This window comes from Nipponia nippon, unplaced genomic scaffold (assembly GCF_047370975.1).
Source record: "Nipponia nippon isolate SJK-2023a ecotype South Korea unplaced genomic scaffold, ASM4737097v1 scaffold_9, whole genome shotgun sequence".
NCBI lineage: Eukaryota > Metazoa > Chordata > Aves > Pelecaniformes > Threskiornithidae > Nipponia > Nipponia nippon.
This window is the reverse complement of record NW_028262413.1, coordinates 9,322,584-9,344,623: the sequence shown is the minus strand read 5'-3', so window position 1 is coordinate 9,344,623 and position 22,040 is coordinate 9,322,584. Positions and strand designations below refer to the sequence as shown.

The window sequence follows — 22,040 nt, the reverse complement described above, 5'->3', positions numbered from 1 at the left end:
AAGAACATTATAGGACAGACAGGTATAGAGGGAGACGTTCAGGAACACTTGAAGTAAAAAGGTTTCTTGCAGTAGACAGCTAGCAGGAACATTCAGGAGAACTATTAAGGGAAGCATTATGGTTTTTTTAAAATAACAGTTCAGGATTTTCAGCACCACTTCCACTCTGAGTACATTTACTTTAGAGACTGGCAAAGCTTTAAATAATCCTTACCATTTTATCTGCAATACTGTGAAATATCCAAGATATAACTGAGATGCTTCTAAAACTTTTGTGTTTTTCATGTGCATATTGTTATGACTTAGGTAAAATGGAAAGGTTTCTGAATAGATACTGTTCCCTTTTTGAATCCAATCGATATGGCTTTATAAATCGAAGTTTCAGAAATTGTGAATAATATGTGAATGAGTTTGGTGCTGTCTTCTGGAGTCCTCTTCTGTTTCTGTGGCATTTGTTTAAGCACAGCAAAATTATACTGTTTCGCATTGGAGCCACTGTGGAAAGATTTAGAAGGTGGGTTTTAATGAAAGAGATAAATAAAGCAAAGAAATCCTCAACAGCATGCAGCCACTTCAGAACTGATGGATGCACTCCTGACGTTCCTCTTTCCCAGCCGAGGGATTCCACCATTGAGAAAGAAAATGCTGAATTAAAAATAAAGAAGGATGCCAAAGTATCATTATATGTTTCCAAACAGAATATTGATTAATATGTCATTACAGTTAAATATATTTTTTAGTGGCAGGGAATGTTGGTGTAGAGGTAGAAGAGGTAAATCCTCATGAGTATTTTACATATGTATTAATGAATAAGTTTTGAGGTAGTGGTTAGTGAATGAAATGTTCAGCCCCCCCCACCCCCACCCCCGTCATGTTGGCATTTAAATTTTAATCTGAAAAACCTTGAATAGAGCCACATATTTTTAGATTCAGTTACCTTGCAAAGTTTACAGTTCAGCTAGTGAGCGAGTTTTGGGAAGGTTCACCCGCTTCAGTGAGGAAACTCGGGGAGAGTGAGGGAGTTTGATTCATGACTTTACTTTGGGGTCAAATCCAGTAGGCTTATTTCTTTAGTTAAATCATTTACTCTTCCAGGTTAATTTTAACATTTGGAGTAAGCTGTTCAGGTTGAGGCCAAAAAAACCTGTTCTTTTTCTAAATGGTTTCTGCAGGACCTTGCTACTTCGAACTGTATTACACATGAACGTCAGACCTTCTTACTCAGACTAAAAGTGCACCCTGCTGCAGTCTCTTGTGTCTGACTTTGTATTTTCTTCTTAAAAAGCAGAAGCATGGCTTATATGGCCATATCATATAGAAAGTATTTTATAGGTTTTTGTTTGATATCAATTGCTGTTCATTTCTATGACATTATTGAAATAAAACTCCTTTGTCAAGGCCTGAAATTCGAAGGAGAAAGTAATATTGTTTCTCATTTAAATTGTGTCTGAATAAATGATTACAAATTGACAGATATTGCTTGTAGTGATTCTTTTCTTGAGTGAAAAAACAATTTCTATTTCCTTCTTAATTTAGGAACTTAAAATTCTTAAGAGATAAAAGAGAAACTAGATGCAGCCCCAACACAAGCAAAGAGAAATTGAGTTGAAAGTTTAATAGCTGCTTTTGTTTTCAAGGCCATGTTCCGCTGCACTAAATCTGCAAATGGACAAGTCTTTTACTACACTATTCCTGTGGACAGGTTAGAATTTATTAGTAACAACAACAAATAAAAGGTACAATAGGTGGTTGTGTGGAAAATGCGATGTACCACGTTCTTCAGTGTCCCTATTCTGAGTCCTTGAACCTCCGCCCTGGTGAGCTCAGTAGAGCTGGTGTATCATCTCAGACAGTTTCTCAAACAGTCTCTACCTGTTAGAGCAGATGTATGTTAATACATGCCCAATTCAGCATGTGCCTCTGCAAGGGTTTATAAAGCGCTGACACTTGTATGCCAGATGGGCATGTTCTCTCACCTGTGTTCAGGAGGGTCAGAAGCGCGAGGTGTAAGTTCCCGTGAAGTTTGCTGCTGCAGCAGTAGGTTTTTAGGTCTGTACAGTTCTGAAAACTTGTGCCTTTTTCAGAGAGCTCATCCTGAGGATTCGCTCACTATCAGGCTTTTATTATTCCTTTAAATAGTGTACAATATGTTCTGGTTTAATTTGTTTCGAAACAATTCAGCCATACTTTATAATGCCTTATGGAACTCATCAATACTGCCTGTATATCTGCCTAATAAGAGTTCAGTAAATTAGCATAATCATTAAACAAATTCTCATTCTGTTAGTAATTGGTGACTGCCTGTTTCTCAACAGACAAGTGATGTCAACTGGCATTTATTAGTTTGTAGTATGCTTTGTTACCTATAGGTAGGTAATCTGTAGTTTATATCCTTGCTTTATTATGTTGCATTAGAATAATCACTGCTGCCTGGCAATGGAAGAAAAGTAGTTTCTCTTAACTAAAAAGGATGATATGACTAAATATACCTTCTTTAGCTTTCCAGTTAAAATAGCTTCCTTTTCTAAAATTGACATGCTACTAGTTCAAGAAAGCTTTTCCCTTTATTTCTTTGATGTTTATCACCATCTCGGTGTTTCCTACTGTGATGCACTGTGATTCCTGCCTTCCTATCTCTGTTTTGCAGTGGCTTCTATTAAAAGAACCTTGCAACATGACAAGAGAAATTGGCTTTTCCTTGAACTATGTGAAAGTCTTCAGGGGAAGATTTAACTAAGTGCTTGTTTTGATTGCATGAACTAGAATTAAAATGGTGACACAAACACCTAATATAGTAATAAAAAAAATAAAAATCCTTTGACTGTTTCAAACTGTAGGCTTCTGAACTATATCTTTCTGGAGTATTACTGTTCTCTACAATGAGTTGCAGTGAATTTGAGTAATTGCTTCAGAAGGAAACATGCAGTTGAGTTGTTAGCATGTACTTTCATGTTGTCTTCCCAGGCTTGGTTTGCAACAGGCAGTGCAGTCTAATGTCCCTGTTACCCTGGGGTCAGGGCAGGCTGTGGTCAGAAAGGGTGCTCCTGCCCTCACCGCTGCATCGCTGCTGTGTCTCTTGCACTGGATCTCGTCTTCATCTGGTTGTCTGGTGGGTTGGGTCACGGAGCTAAGTGGGCAGCAGCAGAAGCTTTCTGCTGGATTAGCTCCACTTCAGGCTCCAGGAACATGAGGGAGGGCGCAGGAGCGAGCTGCCGGGGAGCCGTGGTGGCAGCTTGCCTCCGGGTCATCTGAGCAGAAATGGGAAACCACAGCCCTGTAGTAATGACTTCTTCCAGTACCTTGGCTTCTTGGTTTTAAGTAATACAAAGCACTTGGCTGTAGAGGGGCTATATAGCTGTGTGAGGGTACATCAGCAATATATGGGAGAGTGGTGGTGAAGTTTAAACTGGTGCCAGCTTTGGTTGGAAAACTGCATAAGGCAGACAGGTGTAACACAGCACTAGTTCTTCTGGATTGCAGCAGCACACGGTGAGTAATTGGTCAATTGCTTGAGTGTGGTGCTATTTAAATGTCACTAAACTGCCTATGGATTGAGCTGATACACTTCTCCTTCAGTCTAATCATAGAATCGTTAAGGTTGGAAAAGACCGTTAAGATCATCGAGTCCAACTGTTAACCTATCACTGCCAAGTCCACCACTAAACCATGTCCTCAAAGGACTTAAGGGTGGATTAGTGTTTTCAGAGGCTACAGAATGCTCAGTTTTGAATACGCTCATTTAAGTAATTGAAAAACAATATTAAGACAATGCCGGGCAAAGATTTTCCAAACTAGGATTTAACTTTGGGCTTTGCTATCGAGATTTGCTCGCTCAACTAGATTTTCAGTAATGTGGACTTCTGAGCAGAAATGATTGCCTGTTTCACTCTTTTGAAATTGTTAAAGTTTGCTTACTTAAACAAAACTTGTGCTTTCCAAACTCTTGGACATCCTCTCAACTGTTTGTCTGTCTCTAATTTTTGTAAACAATTTAGCAGTAGAAATCCTAATAATAATATTAACTGTGTGCTCCTTTTATAACCAAGCCCCCAGTTTTTCTATTTTTTTTTTTTTGCACCTGTGAAAAGAATCATTTAGTTATTTAACATAGACATTTTGTTTCAAAGAGTCATATAGCTGGTAGGAATAGTAATAACTATCCACCAGAACAGGCTGTCTAGCCTTAGTAAACAACGATGTAGTGGCATATTTCATGGGTTTTTTTAATTTATTTTATTTTATTTGAAGTTGAGAGTTACATAAACCTTAACAATTTCAGTGACAGATCTCACTCATTCTGAAAAGTGAGTGCAGGGTTCAGTAGTATAAAACAGTAAACTGCATCCACAGTTTATTGATCAAAATGTCATAGCCTTTAAAGAACTGGGAAGTGTGAATTCTTTCTTTCTTTCTTTCTCTGAGGCATACTGCATTTTACTGCTCAAGATATTTGGTGTGGTGTATTTTAAGTAATAAATTTGGAACTAAAAGGCCTATAACTGTTAACTAGAGTTTGTGCGTTGCCTTTGTTTTAATTCAGTTTAAATGAATTCTCATTTGTAGGAATAAATAATGGAACTTAACTCTTAAAAGTCTTCAGTTGTGTCTGTGGAAGATTGTAAAGTCAAATGCTGACGTTTAAGGTCAAGATTGCTTACAGTATTTTGGTACAAACTATAAGAAATAAGCAAATCCTAACTGCTGTGGACAAAGGTATGGAAACTCTGTTTTTGTCAGGAAAGTGTTCAAGACTTTTTCCTAAATTAGTTCACAGAATCAGGTTTATCCTGTATAAATATATCACAGAAGTCTAGATTGAGACTTTGATCAAAATGCTCAGTGTTGGATGAAGCTGATGGTCTGTGCTGATACCAAAGGGACCTCACTGCCATATCGTATCCAATCTAAAGTGAGCAATTTGGGATGTTGATGGAAGATGTTTCCTCTGTAGCTTTTAAATAGGATGGTCTGTTAACTCCTGCTTTGGAAGATTAAAATTATTCATTTGTGGTAGCCAGCAGGACATTACTTGGGAAGGACATTTCCTGTCCTGTTGTTCATAATATACCCATAGGTATGTGGCATTAATCATCTTTGGAGAGGAGGAGATGTATGGTTTGACTTAACGTGGCGGACCTTATAGCTGATCACTCTTACCATGAGTCTTTCTATTTTCTTTCTTTTGTGCTTGAAATACTTGCTTTCATACAGAACAAAGTCTAGTAATATCTGTACATTAGCTTTTTATGACTTACATTTGTGATAAACTTTTTCTGTTTAGTGTAGTGCCTTTTTTTCTAAATTTTTGTTTCTTGTTAGACTAGCTATATGGATACTTATTCTTTACGTCAGCACTGCCAGCAAACTGAAATAAGTGGTTTAGTTTCTTTTCAGTGGCTTATGTGGTATATTTCAAGTATATGACCTAATAAAATGTACCTGTACCTGACGTGGTTTATATGAAGGTACGCCATGTAGCTGTATTTCTGATGGTTCCTTTTTGTTAGGAACTTCTACTACAACTTTGTCAATTACAGTAGCTGTGTGTCAATAAATATAATCAAGGTTTATTTCTTACATTGATGAATGGTATGCTGTCATTACTGTCATCTTTGTGTATCTGTTTTCTTTCATATGCGCTTGGAATTGTATTACAGGTCAGCGCACAAATTGAATAAACTGGAATGCTGTAGAATGTGTTGGGTAAGCAAATAGATTTTTTTTTTTTTCTTTTTATTAAATGCTTTTATTTTAGAAAAGATACGCTGAACGCGCTGCCTTTTTATTTTGGGTACAGGATGCATCTAAAAGTCTTCCCCATAGACACCACAGTTTTTCTCCCCAAATGACTTATTTCCAGTATAACCATTACAATATAGTCCCTATTTATAAAACTTGATACTATATGTGTTTGATATATAATCTGCATTCATGCAGAGATAATTTGCGTTGGTAGAGCTGTTTTATACTGGCACAGGATCTATTAGCATAGTTACAGCTACATTACTTCCGTGGAACAGCAGAGGGGGAAGAAAGTAGCATGCATTTATTTCACTGGCTTTACTGTCAGGTGCTTTTAAGAGATGCATCTCTGTTTCATGATGTTAATACTGGCTTCTATTCATACTATGAATGAAAAGGGAATGTTGGATGTCACTGAAGTGTGTCTTCCTTTTAATAGTGGTGCAATAAAATGCATTAAGCTAGGTTAGTGTAAACAGTAGAGCTGCTCAAATTATATAGCTGTGTCAAGGGATGTTCAATTATCCCAGAAATTTGCTTAGTGGTGGTTTTGTTGTTGTTGGTTTTATTTTCTTTAATAGCGCTGATTATCACTGGATTCTCTTCCCCTAGCTAAAATTATTTGGCATTTTCTAAAAGTACAGATTTGACCTGAAGAGATTGCTAAGAGAAAATAAGTATTTAAGGTTAGAGGTTTTTTTTAGTGAAATTGTCTAAACATGATCACTGAACTCAATATGCTGAAATAATTAGTTGTGGATGCTTAGCCAAGGTAGTTCCACATGGAATTAGGCATGAAATGGCAAAAAAAAATTTTTGAAATTAATTTTCTTAAGACCAAAAGGTCTCGGTTTTAATAGAGATCATAATTTGACTCTTTGGTTGTTTGTCAGTCTTGACATTTCAGTTCTTTGGTTCAACAATTTCTTCATATACTTCTTACAGAAGAGAGTTAAGCGATTCATTCATGTTTAAAGAAAATGTCGTGCTTAACAGTTAGAATTCTGCAGGTAGGTAATCGCACCTGCCTGAAAACGCTGTTCTCCAGCCCTTGTTGCTATTTTCAAAAATTATTTTACTTTTATTTTGCTTATTGGATGAATGGTATCTTGTAGTAGTACCTTTATAATTGAGTTGAAGGGTAAGTGCAAAGCTACAGCGGTTGGTAATACTGCTGGCTAAAAATGTTCCCGTCACAAACTTCATTTGTTCTCCTGACACAGCTACTTGTAAGGCTCTGCTATGAGCTGATTTGGTTTCAAAAAGCCACTGATTTTTTTTTTTTTAACATGTGTGCATTTCATCGTGGTGTTTTCTGCTTGTTTATTTATCAAAGCTTATCTGCTTACCTTGTCTTCTTATCTTACCTGCTCCAGTGCTATTTGGTACCTGTTACATACATGCTAGACAGCAGTATTTATGTGAAATCGTCAGTCTTGGAGTCAACCTTAGTGGTTTTACCAGGGAGGCCAAAGAGTGAAAAAACATTATACTGAGCGTATAGGCTCAGATAAGAAATAATCAGTAGCCTAGTTTGATGAAGCTTGCATTACTGATGCTGCTCTTGTTTTGTGGTTATATGGAACATTTATTTCTGAGCAGAGTTTTGCTGAGGTAGTTAACATGCAGTTTGCAAATTTCTTGGCAAATACTTTGAGAGGTTTCTCCTGGTTTTGTGTGTGTGTTTTCTTTTTTCAAAAGCGAGCACTCAAAAGATACCTCCTGGGTCATCTGAAAGGTGTTGCACATCAGAGTAGTTAATGCTGCATATCTATAAAAGGACAAAGAAGTCTCTTTGCTGCAATGTTTTCTCAATCTTTTTTTATGTATCTTGAAGTTGATGCCTGCTATAAAATGTATTTGTAGTTGCACTCCTGTTAAACTATGTTGTTCTTATTTAGCCCGTATTATTCAAATAATGCAAATTATTTTTTGTTGCCATAGGACAGCTCAAGAATTGGCAAATTGAGGGGTGGAAGAATGTAATGCAACTACTCTCCAAATACGTTATTCATGTAGAGCCCTTAGCATTTTTATATAAAAAACAAATGAAGAAAAAAAGGTGGGAAATAAGAGATTATGCAGGTTATGTGAACAACTGATTTTTTTTTTTCTCTAGCAGTAGTCAATAAACCACTGATACAGTTATGCAACACCTGGCCTTGTTAAGATGGTCAAGAAGAAACGTTTGATTTCTTGATGCGTATGCCACTCATTTTAATGATACTGTACATACGTAGTTGCACCAAACATGGTATCTAGGTATATAAAGAAGTAACTTTGAACAGAAGGCTTGTTGAGAATAAAATGCGCAATTACTAGTAACAGTACTTTTCTGAAATCCTCACCTGTCTGTAGACCTTTGGTCCATATTAGTGTGATTCTGATTGGCAACAAAAATCTTGGTTTTGGAGATTGGAGAAGGGAAAGGGACATTAGAGGTGAACCCCAACCATAGGAATTCTTTGTGCTTTTGGAAAATGCCACATAATTCTAGCAGGCAGGAGAGAATCCAGTGTGAGACTTGTAATTGATTAAATAATTCTGCCTTCATCTCACTTCATGTTACTGTTCAGTTGAGTTTCATTTACTTGTGTTTTGGGATTTTTTGATGCTGTTGTCAGGCTCTAAGGAGACGTTATCAGTTGCAATAGAGTCATATTTAAGTATATTAATCTCTTTGATAAGCACTTATGTTAGAAATTTAATCTTAAGAAATATCTTATTAGGAAGAATTTAATTCCTCTTTAAAACTTTATTATTTTAAATAATAAATTATATAAAAACGTGTGCTATTAGTGATGTTTTTCTTAGTTTTATGAACTGATATATTCTTAAAGCTTATTTGTGGTTTAAAGTAAAGAAAAAAAACACCCTTTTAACTTATCTGGTGTATCTGAATCTCAAACAAGAGCTACTTTCCATCTACAATGTGTATATCGATACACAACACACATAAAGAGCTCATATGAAAGCTTTTGTTTTTCTTGTAGTAATATAAGGTCTGTTGGAAGTCTTCAGTAGAGTCATGAATTATATTTATTTTAGCCTTTCAATAAGAACTTGCTTTCAGAAGACTAAATCCTTTAGTTTGATTTTTCTCTTTATTCCATACCATGAAAATGTATTGTCTGGATTTTCAGTTAAGCTCACTGGAGTGATTTTAAGTTTTTCTTTGTTACAGAAACCGTAGCTAACATGCTAAGAAGTAAAATGCCACTAAAAAAAGATTTAGAAAGATGTATTCAAACCTACAACCCTTCTTTGGGCTGTTCAGAGCTTGACAGAAGTTAATATCCAAGGTTAAGGTGTATTTACAGTAATGAGAATGTGTAAGTTTAGTAAGATGGTTTAAAACTTTATTTGTTGCTAGCAAAAATGTCTTAAGGATAACAGTTCCTGTCTGTCATCTTATGAAGATAAAACATAAGATGTTGCATAGGGAGTCAGGTTTTACTAAAGTCCGCGTACTATTTCTAGTCTTTTCTTCACAGGCTGGCGTGACGGAATGTACTCCTTGTACTCCAGTGCAAGCTTGCAATAAAGAAACAGATGAAACACAGATATATCTTAAACTGTTGGAACGTACTGTGTTTCAACTGTAGACAAAGCCACATGGAAAGATCTGAGAGATGTACGGTGTTTTCCAGTTTGGTTTTCTGACTAGTATGTGGGAAGAGGAGAGAAAAGTATTCAAGCAGGGAATAAGCTGGGAATAGAAGGTGGCAAGAATCAATAATGAACAGAAATTCTTAAAAGGTAGCCTCTGCTTTCCTGTGCTTTAGTTTCCCTTTTACTTGCTTCTCCCCGCCCCCTGTCAGATGGAAGTTATTTTTCTGATGGTAATTTACAACCTAATTCTTCAGTCTGTCTTTCATGAGAGACAGGACTGCATTTTTGAATGTAGCCATGCTGTTTAATGTTGCTGAGAGCAATTAAATTGTTGACAGGAGTAGAGCTGCAGAGTGGGAAAATAAATAATAACAAAGGCGTGTGACACTGGAGTTGTATTCTGTGCCGTGTTAAAGTGTCCTCCTCCTAATAAGTCTCGGGGGAAGGAATGGATTATGGCTGCCTATAGAAGACTGGGTATGGGAAATAGGTTTCTTTCAAAACTTGGTAGACTCTTTGTCTAGGCTGTCTTAAGGCTGTACCTTTGTGTGGTAGCACTGTTACCGTCAGTCTCAGGTGTATATTTATCTGTAGGATGTGTGGAAATTTATGATGCCCAAGAAACTTAAGCTATTTGAAACCCATCTGAAGTTCTTGTGAATGCTTGATATAAATGTATTCGGAAGCGCTGGGAACTTCACCTGGCGAGGATTTTTCAAGATTCTTGTACTAACTGATTCTTTTCATTGCTGTCCCTTTTAAGTCGTTCAGATACATATTTATTGCAACCAAAACATCTTTGAGTTGGGAATTAGTTCAGGGAATCATCTGTTTGCTCACATTTCTAACACCTCATGGTCACTTTGGTTTTTGTGCCTTAAGCCTAAAATGCATATGTTTGCAACTGTTTTGATTTTTCAAGATGGTCTTGAAAGAGTAGTCATCTTCACAGATTCAAAGATTTTGCTTTATTTTATCTCTTATAACTGCTTTATTTTGCCTGCTCTTCTCAAGACGTATGGTGCGTATATTGCAAGTGCTTTAAAGCAAGTTTTTCATGTTACTTGCTCTTCAGAGCTTCTAATACAGATTTTGTCACAGTTTGTTTCTTAAATATATTGTACTCCTGTATACAGGGGTAGGCTGTACTAATTAATTTCAGTGAGTAGCTCATTCACAACCAGGAGTTTGTCTTCTGTGGAAAGTCTTGATTGAAAGTCTTCAGTTGGCACTCAGTAAGATGGTCTCTCTTAGAATCATATAATATAGGAGAGGAAAAAAAATGTATGTACTTACTAACCCTAAGTTTGTAGGCTTTGCTTTTCTGTACCAACAGTTCTTGGCCAGATCTTTGTTTCATCACCCTTAGGACCACTTTGACATTCTTTCAAATGAGTTATTCTCCTATTTCCTATCTGTGTTCCTCAGACCTGTCTGGTTCATAATTTATGAAGGAAATATTCTCATAATCTCTTAATATTAATTGCTTAATTTTTATAAGAACAGACCTATGTCCATATGCTTATGTATATCTGCACTGTATGTACATGTAATATGATTTTTAATATCTCAGCAATGATTTGGAGTATCCCCGTGGAATGTTTTGAGTTATATTTTCAAGTTGTAAAACTGATACATACCAAAAGCTTTTGTAACATGCCAAGAGGGTGGTTGGGAGCAGATCTTATTGCTGGTTCCCATTGGAGCTGTTAGGCTTGCTTTATTCGTTAACTAGGCTGGAGCTGCGTTAACACTGGAGTGAGGCACAGCAGATGGGTGGCACTGGAGAAAACCTTTCTTCATAAAACAAACAGAGCTTTGGCTGCTTTTCTTGTTGTTGTCTCTGCTCCCCATCTGTCACATGTTGTGAGTTATCACTGGTGGCCTTTATTAGGTGATGGCCCTTTGCAGTCCATATTAAAGTCCTTAAAAGATTTTATTGCTTAAACCTTGCTAGTTTGAACTAACAGTGGAGATGTCGGTTGACACACTGTGCTGCATTGCTTAGCTACTTAATTTCTACCCAAACAGAAAATTTGAAAACAAGTTGTGCTGAAAGAGATTTTTGTCAGGCAACAGCAGCAAAAGTCTGCCCTGGAATAAGATTGTTTGAATATTTTCCTTTTTGATTATTTGATTTAGATCAGCTTAGTAACACATAGATGTGAAACTGATTTATTGTTCTAAATAATGAATAAAAACTGTTTTGAAGACCTGTTCTTAATTTATAAACTGAGTGACCAATTTTATCAGCTGTATTACTGAGCTGTAGAAATTTTTTATAAAAAACAGTTAGTTGTAAATAAACAGGCTTAAGCATGAGAGAAAAATAAATTATAAGTAAACATACTTATGTATAAGAGAAATCCTTAGTAAAACTTTTAACTCAGCTTTTTATTTAATAGAGCAACTTTAACATTGTTTTTTCTGTATTTATTTAATTCTATCCAAGATCAGCTTGACATGTGTCTCAAAAATCTTTTGGCTCCTAGTAAATACAAGATTATATAATATAAAAATAAAGAACTGTGTCTGTAAGATTTATAAATATATAACAGATGAGCAAAAATTGCTGTCAAACTTAGCACAGACATACCCTTTGTTTCAAATTTTTTGGGTGGAAGTGTCGATCTGCTGGATGGTAGGAAGGCCCTACAGAGGGACCTGCACAGGCTGGATCCATGGGCTGGGGCCAACTATATGAGGTTCAACAAGGCTCAGTGCCGGGTCCTGCACTTGGGTCACAACAACCCCATGCAACACTACAGGCTGGGGGAGGTATGGCTGGAGAGCTGCCTGGCAGAAAAGGACCTGGGGGTGTTGGTCGACAGCCACCTGAACATGAGCCAGCAGTGTGCTCAGGTGGCCAAGAAGGCCAATGGCATCCTGGCTTGTATCAGGAATAGTGTGGCCAGCAGGACCAGGGAGGTGATAGTGCCCCCGTACTGGGCACTGATGAGGCAGCACCTCGAGTACTGTGTTCAGTTTTGGGCCCCTCACTACAAGAAGGACATTGAGGTGCTGGAGCGTGGCCAGAGGAGGGCACCGAAGTTGGTGAAGGGTCTGGAGCACAAGTCTTATGAGGAGGGGCTGAGGGAGCTGGGGTTGTTTAGCCTGGAAAAAAGGAGGCTGAGGGGAGACATTATCGTTCTCTACAACTACCTGAAAGGAGGCTGTAGCGAGGTGGGGGTCGGTCTCTTCTCCCTAGCAAAAAGTGATAGGATGAGAGGAAACGGCCTCAAGATGCGCCAGGGGAAGTTTAGATTGGATATTAGGAAAAACTTCTTCACGGAAAGGGTAGTCAGGCCCTGGAACAGGCTGCCCAGGGAAGTGGTTGAGTCTCCATCCCTGGAGGTATTTAAAAGACGGGTAGACGTGGTGCTTGAGGACATGGTTTAGTGGTGGACTTGGTAGTGCTGGGTTAATGGTTGGACTTGATGATCTTAAGGGTCTTTTCCAACCTTAACGATTCTATGATTCTTTGAAATCAACTTCCAGCTAAGGAGCTGGGAAGTACAGGTACAGAATTTGAGTATAATTGATTGTTTAAATCAAGGTGTCTTCCTTTCAGATTTAAATTAGAATTGATTTTGTTTATTTTGGTATAAGTCAATCCACTTTAACTAAAGGTGTGAGCTTATTTTTCTGAATCCTGGAAGTCAGATTGGTAAATTCCTTGTTGCTCACGAGAAATGGATTGAGAAATGTCTTTGTAGATGTTCTCCCGCTGTAGCTCCGGGCATTGAGGAGGGAGTGCACGCATCAGATAAAACTTTAAACTAGAGCAGAATGGCTGAAAGCCAGTTAGTAGGATGGAGATGTATATTGATTTTTCGTCCTTCCTCCCCTCCCTCCCTCTGCAAATGCGGTCGGCTTCTGATCGCTGCTGGGATGTTCTTTCTTTTGCTGCTGCTTACAGCTGAAAGGGGGGTCCTTTGGAAATGTGTTTTAGTCTTATGGTAGTGGTTAAATAACATGTTAGTAGACTCCTGGCTGCCTGTGCAGGTTCAGGTGATGCTTCTCTAAAGTGTGCATGTGTGTGTCTATGTATGGATTATATGCATGCATCAGTAATCATGTATTCTGAAGTCCTAAAAATAATAATAATAATAATGATATTGTTGTTATGAGGTGGTCTTTAGAGAAACAATGAAAAACAGAAGGTTAATGATTGTCAGGGTTAAAACTGGTATTTTCTCCAGTCACGTTAAAAGTTGTTCTGTAGTTTGATAGAAACTATGGGCTTGTAGCATCAGCTTTTGGTTGAAATTCTCTGGCCTGTTTTTATATGAGGCTAGAATTGACCTTCAGGGTCCCTTTTGGCTATTAGTGTTAATACCTTTGTGGAAATGATCATGAAGTAATAGCTGTTAGAGCCTAACAGAGATCTTACAATAGGAGAATGAATTAAATGTTAACAATTATGAAAGTGACTTTAGATTTTGACCCTACATTTGAAGGCATTGCACAAATATAATAACATGTTGTCTCTGAGTAACATGGAGGAGTATAAAACATACTGAGGTGCCTGTATATTGCCTAGAATTAGAGATAGCCATAGAGCATACTGACAATATGTCATTTTATTCCTCTAAAATATGTTAACCAGGTTATGGTTAAAAGCATTTAAAATGTGTCACTCAGAGCTATTTGTAACTGTTTAAGTTCTGTGGGAGTCACTTTTACAGAAAACGTGGTTATATACTGTGAAAGATAGCTTTTGTATTTTCTTTATGCATCAGTCTTTTGTGCTATGTTTCAAAGCAAGTAGGAACAGACGGAGGTTTTCTTTTGATACCACGCAGCATTTAAAATTCTAGTATTGTGAAAAGTGTATGTATTATTGAAAGACTTTAGCATGGAGGTTTTTTGTTTTCAGTATAAAGTTGCATTAGGAGAATATTTTTTATCATGCTGTTAGAGATCAAAGTATTAGTATAGTAAATAATCCTCTTTGTCTAACATATCTAAATATATAGTGCTAGCTTGCATACTGTGCTCCTTAGTTCAGGAGAAACCAGGAATTGATTGTGGGCTGTCTGCCAGTAGGACAACAGTTCGTCTCTCCATGTGGGTAAAGCATCTTTTGCTGGCACAAAATGGGATTATACCATTGCCAGGAGTCAGTGCTGCCTTTGCCATTCTACCATTGCCAGGAGTCAGTGACAGCTCCTTGATTATTGCTTTTGTCTGTAACAATTTATCCTGCGTGTAGAATGTGTCCTTTCTTAAAAAAATCATTCAGTAATGATCCTAGGACTTTTACAGTATCTATACTTAATGTTTACTGCCAAGACAAGCAAATGTGATGTCTTTGCGTGCGTGTGTGTGTGTAATGTTGCCATATCTTTGTATCTATGATAGATATATGCACACACAAGCATCTAAACTGGCATGTTGAGAATGGAAGGTAAATTCTTCTCCAGCTGTCGTCATCCTTGCGTGGTTGATGTGTTTGTGCTAGCATCCTCAACAAAACATATTTAGAAGGGCAACCAACTAAGCGCAGATAACAGACCACTGAAAATACTTATATTAGTATATAGTTTCCTACAAGATGATGCTAATTCCATTTCAGTTGTTTTTCTTCTCAGATGTTCTGCAATAAATGCACAGAATCAGTAGAAATAATTTTATAGGGAAGAATTATGTAACATTTAGTGTAAATAAGAATATTTAATATGAAACAATGATTTTGTTTTAAGGTAACAGTCTGTTAATATTTTTATAGTACAGGATAACATAAAAGCATAAATAGACTTTAGAGTTCAAGCCAAGTTTGCCAATCTGCGTTGATATTAAATGCAAGACATTTTGTCTAGCCAAGATCACCCAGTGAGCCTTGTGTAGCTTTTAAAAAATATCTGTAGCTTTCAGAGTACTTTGAATGAACAAATGTTAAGAAAAGGCAGGTCGGTAAATCAATATGTATTTTAACTTTTCTCTGAAACAGTGTTGTTTAACTGCTGGTTTGAGATAACCATAAGGCTGAAGAGCTCAGTTGGCTGTCTCGTGAACTGTTCTTAATGAGCATTATGTTATTTTCCCCTCTCGTTTTTCTAGGCTGTTCAATTAACCCCTAGACGATGGCTGAACCTGCAGGAGTACCAAAGTAAAAAACTAATGGCAGACCATGGGGTTACAGTTCAGAGATTCTTTGTAGCTGATTCTGCAAATGATGCCCTGGAGGCTGCTCAGAGACTAAGTAAGTTGACTGATAATGGGAGGAATCTGCTTCACCAGATAGCAATTTGGAAAATAAATTGCTTTCTAATAAGTTGTACACAATCTTCAAATTGATGCTTATTGAAAAGGTTTGATATATTTTCCAGATGATAAATGTATGCTTAATTTGATATGTGAACAACAGTTTGTAACAGCAATATTTCTTTAGACTTTATTTCTAAAATGTTTTGTATGCAGCATGTAATATGAAGTCTTTAACATTATTTATGTAATTTTGAATAACTCAGAATTCAGAATAACATCATGAATGGTTGCTGAGGAAAATTATTTGTTGCTGTATACTTGATCTAATTTAAGGAACTGAAGTATCATAGAATCATAGAATACCAGGTTGGAAGGGACCTCAAGGATCATCTGGTCCAACCTTTTTAGCACAATCTAGGTGAGATGGCCCAGCACCCTGTCCAGCTGAGTCTTAAATGTGTTCAGCATAGCAGAGTCAACCACTTCCCTGGGGAGATTATTCCAATGATTGACTGTTCTCATTGTGAAAAATTTACCTCTCGTGTCCAATTGGAATCTCCCTGGGAGTAACTTGTACCCATTACCCCTTGTCCTCACCATGTGACTCCTTGTAAAAAGGGAGTTTCCATCTTCTTTGTAGCTCCCCTTTAAGTACACAAGTTCATTTACTTTAAGTTTACTTTAAGTAAATGAACTGTGTAAAAAGTTGTTTTCAAACAAAAATTTGCTCTATTAAAAAGCAAAGGAAGAAAAAAGTTGTGGACTCTCCGTTTTAAAAGATATTCAGAACCCAGTTGAACACAGTCTGCTTTAGCTGACCCTGCTTTGAGCTGGTGGGTTGAACTAGACGATCTCCAGAGGTCCTTGCAACCTCAACTGTTCTAGGATTCTATGAAGAAATAAAATATGTATGAGAGAATTATACACATGTATATTTGTTCACATGTATGTTTGTCCATGTGGAGAGAAAAGAAGAGGGGAGTTGAGTTACCTACAATCACAAAAGGACTTGACAGTGGCTGGGAGTGAAGACCATGCTTCTGGAACTTCATTTTGGTTCTCTGACAACATCTTCATTTTCGTGTGGTGAACTTAAGATGATAATGTGGGTCAGACATGAATTTATGTAATACCCTTTCTCTCAAAAGAAAATGCGTTCAGGCAGGTTTGTCGCCCGATTCTAACTCTGAAAGAAGTTTTCTAATTTTTAAAGTTAATAGTAGTTTGCATAGTTTTTTCATTTAGTTTTTGTTAATTTATCATACGTCAAAATGCTAGAGGACAGACATTATTGTAGTCTACTTGTGTAGTAACAGGAAGGTTTTTTGTTTTATGTTTTACATAATGCACAAGCCAGTTAACTGTGTTTCAGTTTTGCACACTGGAAAGTAAATTAACACGACTTACGCATATCAAAGATTTCATCAGACCTCAAGTAGTTGAATAGGATTAGCATAACGGCTTGCTAAATCTCTATAACTTTATTAAGGTGATAAATTTTTCAGTAATCAAAACCTTCTTATGACAACCAGTATATTTGACAATATATTTGAAACAAAAACATTAAATGCAACTGTTATGGTCATTTGTCAGTGCAAAATGAAAAATGCTGACACAAAGCAAAGCTCATGAAATTGGAGGGTTTCCTCATATCTGGATGTCTGAGAAAATCAAGAAATGCTAACTGAAGCTGTGGCAGCTTTTCACAGATCTTACAGCAGTTAAACTCTCCTCTTCATGATTGAACTCATAAATGGATTGGTCTATCCAATAACTATTACTAGTCTTGATCTTTATAACTATTTGGAGAAATAAATTACTCCATTAAAGGCAGTGAACCTTTTCTGTTTTATGATGCCAGATTTACTTTAAATACCCTCTGTAGCTTGCTTGCTTTGCAAATCACAGAAATATTGGTCTATAAAAACAACTGAACTGTTGGAATTTAAATAATCAAAAGTAAAATCTAAAACCAAAAATTAATTGCTAATCAAACTTTATCAGGTAAATTGTATGTATTTTAACTGGCTTGGCTTGTTAACACTTCAAAAATTATAGGTCAGTGGTACCTTTCTTCATTTTATGTAATTGCATTCAGCCATGCTGCATTACTGGGCATTAAAGAATTGTGGTTTATAGTGTGGAAGCTATTTCATGTTGAAGTGATTGACACTCCATTGATCCACTAGATAATTAACAACATCCTCGTAATCGTTCTGCTAGTGTGCTGTCATTGTACTTCTGACACGGACTTTGAAAACTAAGCATCAAGAAGACAAGTTTTGCTACTATGATCATTGTTGTTCCAGGATTTCATCAGATTTATCTTCTTTATGATCCTTTGGACTAGTAGTATCTATGTCACTCAGGTTTATCTGCAAAATTTGATATGGGCTGCCATCTTCTGAATATGCAGACACACAAAGTAAAAAGTTATGGGCGAAACAAAAAACTTCAGCCTACAGGAGGCACAAAATATTCCAAAATAAAATAACCAGTGGAGGCAGCTTTGGGATCTTCTTGATAGATAGGCGTTCTGCAGTAAGAGACGGTGAAAGGAGAGGCTGATCATCCCTGCCAAGTCCTGCTCAAAAATCTGGTGTTTTAGGTACTGTATGCCACATTGCAGCTATCCTTAACTTTGGCTTCTGCAAGCAAGAAAGGATGCTTGCCAATGTATTTTTAAGATAAAAACAGCCTAAAGTTATCAAACTTGAAAGTCAAAGGTTCAATATTTTTCTTGTGAAAGGAGGTTCTTTTTATAGACCTGTCATCACAAATACAGGAGAAAATTATTTTCCTTTATAATCTTATAGCATTACATCACTCACACGGGTCTGTGTGTGTGATAAAGGCGTACAGATAAAGGGACAGAAATTCCTGACATGGAAGTCTTTACAAAGTGTGGTATTCAGAAATTAATTTCACAATTTCTCGAAGTACTAGAGGCTCAGCAGAGCTGTCTGTACTGCTGCAGTGCCTATGGTCACCAGTTGGGCTATTGTTGGATCTCCTGTTGATGCAATGGAAAGAGATAGAATTAGATCATTTTTGCTGCTGTCTTCACTTGTCAGGAAGGTGTTAATGCATGTGTTCTTGAAAGGGTTTGCCTTTATCCAGTATCAGTGGTTTTGTTATAGTTTGCTCATTTCCTCTGTTGCTCTCTCAATTTTTATTAATACGTACACTGAATACACTGAATATTAATTTTCTCAGAAAGATTTTCAAAACTTACCAACAGCACAAAAGGCAGTCTACAAGGAATTTTTAATGGAATTAAAGGATTGCGTTTTTTTCTTCTAAGATAAGAAAGGCAGATGTGAAGAAAATTAAAATGACATCACTAATATTGACTTCAAAAGAAGTTGTACACAATAAGGAATACAGAATTAGGCCCCGAGGAATTCATTGCCTTTTACGTGCTAAGCAATTTTTAGGTGTAACCCTTGTAGAGAAGGTGATATTTACAGAATACCAAGATAGGCAGTCACAAATGGTTTTGTGTTTCATGTTAAAATTCCTAGGTTTTCAAGAGAGGAAAGAAAAAGAGGTGCTGTTTTGCTACAACAGTATGGCATTGCTTGATCTGCCATCCAAAGAAACACAGCTTGTAAACAAGTTCTTACACTTCTAGTGCAGCTGTTTAACAGAACAAAGTGAAATTTGGGAGCTGAGTTTTTGTCTGAAATGTAAGATCATCTGGTTGTTCCTGCATTAACTCGCAAGTCTTCTGATCTGATTCTCACTCAATGCAGTGGTACATTAAGGGCTTGTTTAGCCAGAGAAGGCATTTCCTTTCTTGCTATTTCTTTTCCTCATACTGTAGTACCAATATAAGGAAAAAAATCCTTATATATGCATATATATACCCAGACTATTAGGGTGTGCGCATTTTCATTGCTTCTGTTGGGCAGATGCACTGTGCATCGTTTCAGGGTCCATCATTTTCTTTAGCCTTTCCCACCGGAGGCCCTTAAGTCTGCTTCAGCTCGTGCACTGTTCTTCACGTTCTGCCTGATGGAGAAGTTAAGGGAATGATCATTTTAAATTAGTAGGTGGACAAAGCTGAGAGGGATTATAATTATGCTGGAGGGTGTTACGATGTACTGTCAGTTGGCTCTTTGAATCAGTAGAGAACATAGAGGTGGTTGAAAATGCTGACAATCCTAAATGGATGCTGGAAGCTTGGCATGCATTTCTTTTTCTGATTTTTAACAAAAGCGATAGAGTGCTGTCCGTTGCCACTTCCAAGTGTTTCATTACATTTAGGAATCAGTCGGGTGCGGTGTTCAAGCTCTATCACAGAGAAATGCAATTGAATTGAGTGCAAGACTTTATTCACCCTTCTTTAAAAAATATGTAACAAAATATAGTCTCTGCATATCCTATTTCTATTGCTTTATGCATGAGGGAACTCATAAAATTCAGCTTTGGACTAAAGGCATGCTTTTTATATCAGGCTGGAGAGGTAAACATGTATTTTATAAAGAACAGAAGAGGTTTATTGAAGCTTCTTTCCATGAGGTCATTTACCTGTCACCTATTATTCACCATTTTTTAGAATGTTGAAAGCGTTCTCAGTCATGTGATCACCAGTCTCCTTCCTATCTAAGCCTGCTGGCTTTTTTCCCTTGGCTATGTTTAATTTAGATGGAAGGCTGCATTTTTAGACGCTGTTTTAGATTCCTTATCTGAAAGTTCATCTCTCCAATGCAAGTTGGGAAAACCACTTGAAAGCAACATATGTTTAGAAGGAATCAAAAATCTTATTTTTTGGCTTGGTAATGTCCTTTTTTGTATAGATTATGAACAAATTGTTGGTGATAGTGCTGTCTCCATTTAATCTAAGCTTTTATGGTAGGAAAAATGAAAAAGATCCTTGAACCTGACTTTTCTGAGGATATTAGAAATGTCAATTTAGGTTCTTTTTTGTTACACCAGTAAGAGCTTTTCTATGAGTATCCTGTACAGACCATCTCTCTGTTGTTAAAGTTATCTTTAAGTAACTTAATTTACTTCCCAATCTTTGAGTTTGTTGGCTGCTTAGCTGATCTTTTTTTACTGTCATCATGTGCTTTGCTTACAGGGTTTAATTCCGTTTCTTCTTCTCTCTATCGGGATAGGTAGGAGAGGAATTGCCTCTTCCAGCATTTCTGTGATTTCCATGTTTCTTTGCATTGTATGGGTCACTGTGTAGTAATAATTTTTCACCTGTGCATAATGAGTTATTTCTCAAAAAACCCCTATGGTACTTAGTGGTTATAACTAGTTATTTTTTAGAGCCCCTTGGATTATGCTTCTCTGCATATGTTGAACATCACGCGTTGCTGAAATAGCGTTCCATGGAGCTGTACACAAAGAACTTGCTCGCTGTTAAGGATCAGCTCTCCCATAAGTCCTCTTATTTTCTCTGACAGCTTTTATGAAAGTTCTTCATACTTAAATTATGGCTTTCTGAAACTATCCTTTCAGGCAAAATAATGCTCTAAGTTATTGACTAATATGATTCTATTCTCAAATGGGTAAGTATTTAGAAAACAACCTTTTAAATTTAATAGAAAACTAGTGGTGGATGAGCTGCCTTTGGACCACATTCAGCATTATTGAGCATGAGTATTTCTCTGTTCTGTTTAGCAGGTTTTCAGTTAATGGATTTTTGCCTTGTCTGAGTGGTGAAATCTCAGACTAGAGGGAATCTGCATTTTCCTGCAACTTCTCAATAATAGGAAATACCTGTTAATACTCTGTCACTCCCAGTCCTCATAGGCACCTCTTGAATGCATCCATTTCAAAGCTCCACAAAATTTGCCATTGTCTGTGGTTTTAATCTCTTTCTGTCTCTTGTCCAATTTCCTATTCTTTCTTGGAGCTCTTTCCTCACTGTATCCATTCTCTCTTGTTTCTTCCTAATGCCATCTTCCATCTTATGTGTTGTGATTGAGAAAAGTCTCTTCCTTTTTTGTGCTGAACAGTCTGTTACATCTTACCCTACTTATAACACATATGTAGCAGTTGTGTACTGTTAAAAGCCACTGTCTGTTTGTGTGCATCCTTGTTTTTTGCTTGCTGAAGTGCTTTGCTTAGACCACCATTTACTTGACATAGCGGTCATAGAAATTAATGTTTCTGTGTACGATCAGAAAACAAATAATGATTGCTAACAGTTTGAATAATATTTTTTTTTATATTTGTCCACTTTGAAATGGTTTGATTTTTGGAAAAAATTTCCAAATTTAATTGTTCTGCCAAGAATTTTTAAAATCTCACTCATGTCTGAAAATGATGAAAATAATAGAGTAAAAGTTAAGAAGGCAATACCTCGTACATTACTGTTATGTAAAGTAATTTTTTTTGTGGGAGGCTTAATAATCAGTATGTCAGTGATCTAAGTTATTTACCCCATCTACTAGATGAAAAAATCAGTCATAGAGAATCAGAGGAGTTAGGAAAGGTGTTAAAGGGTTGTATTCTCTGAA

The 22,040-nt window shown here is 36.8% G+C and overlaps 1 protein-coding gene across 1 annotated transcript in view; it reads left to right on the top strand.

Moving 5' to 3' along the window:
• Window positions 1–22,040, top strand: part of SUCLG2 (succinate-CoA ligase GDP-forming subunit beta) — a 132,563-nt gene that overhangs the window by 10,926 nt on the left and 99,597 nt on the right. The window contains exon 2 of the mRNA XM_087744172.1: window positions 15,418–15,559. Coding sequence (XP_087600298.1) covers window positions 15,418–15,559 — 142 coding nt within the window. The remainder of the gene's footprint in view (window positions 1–15,417; window positions 15,560–22,040) is intronic.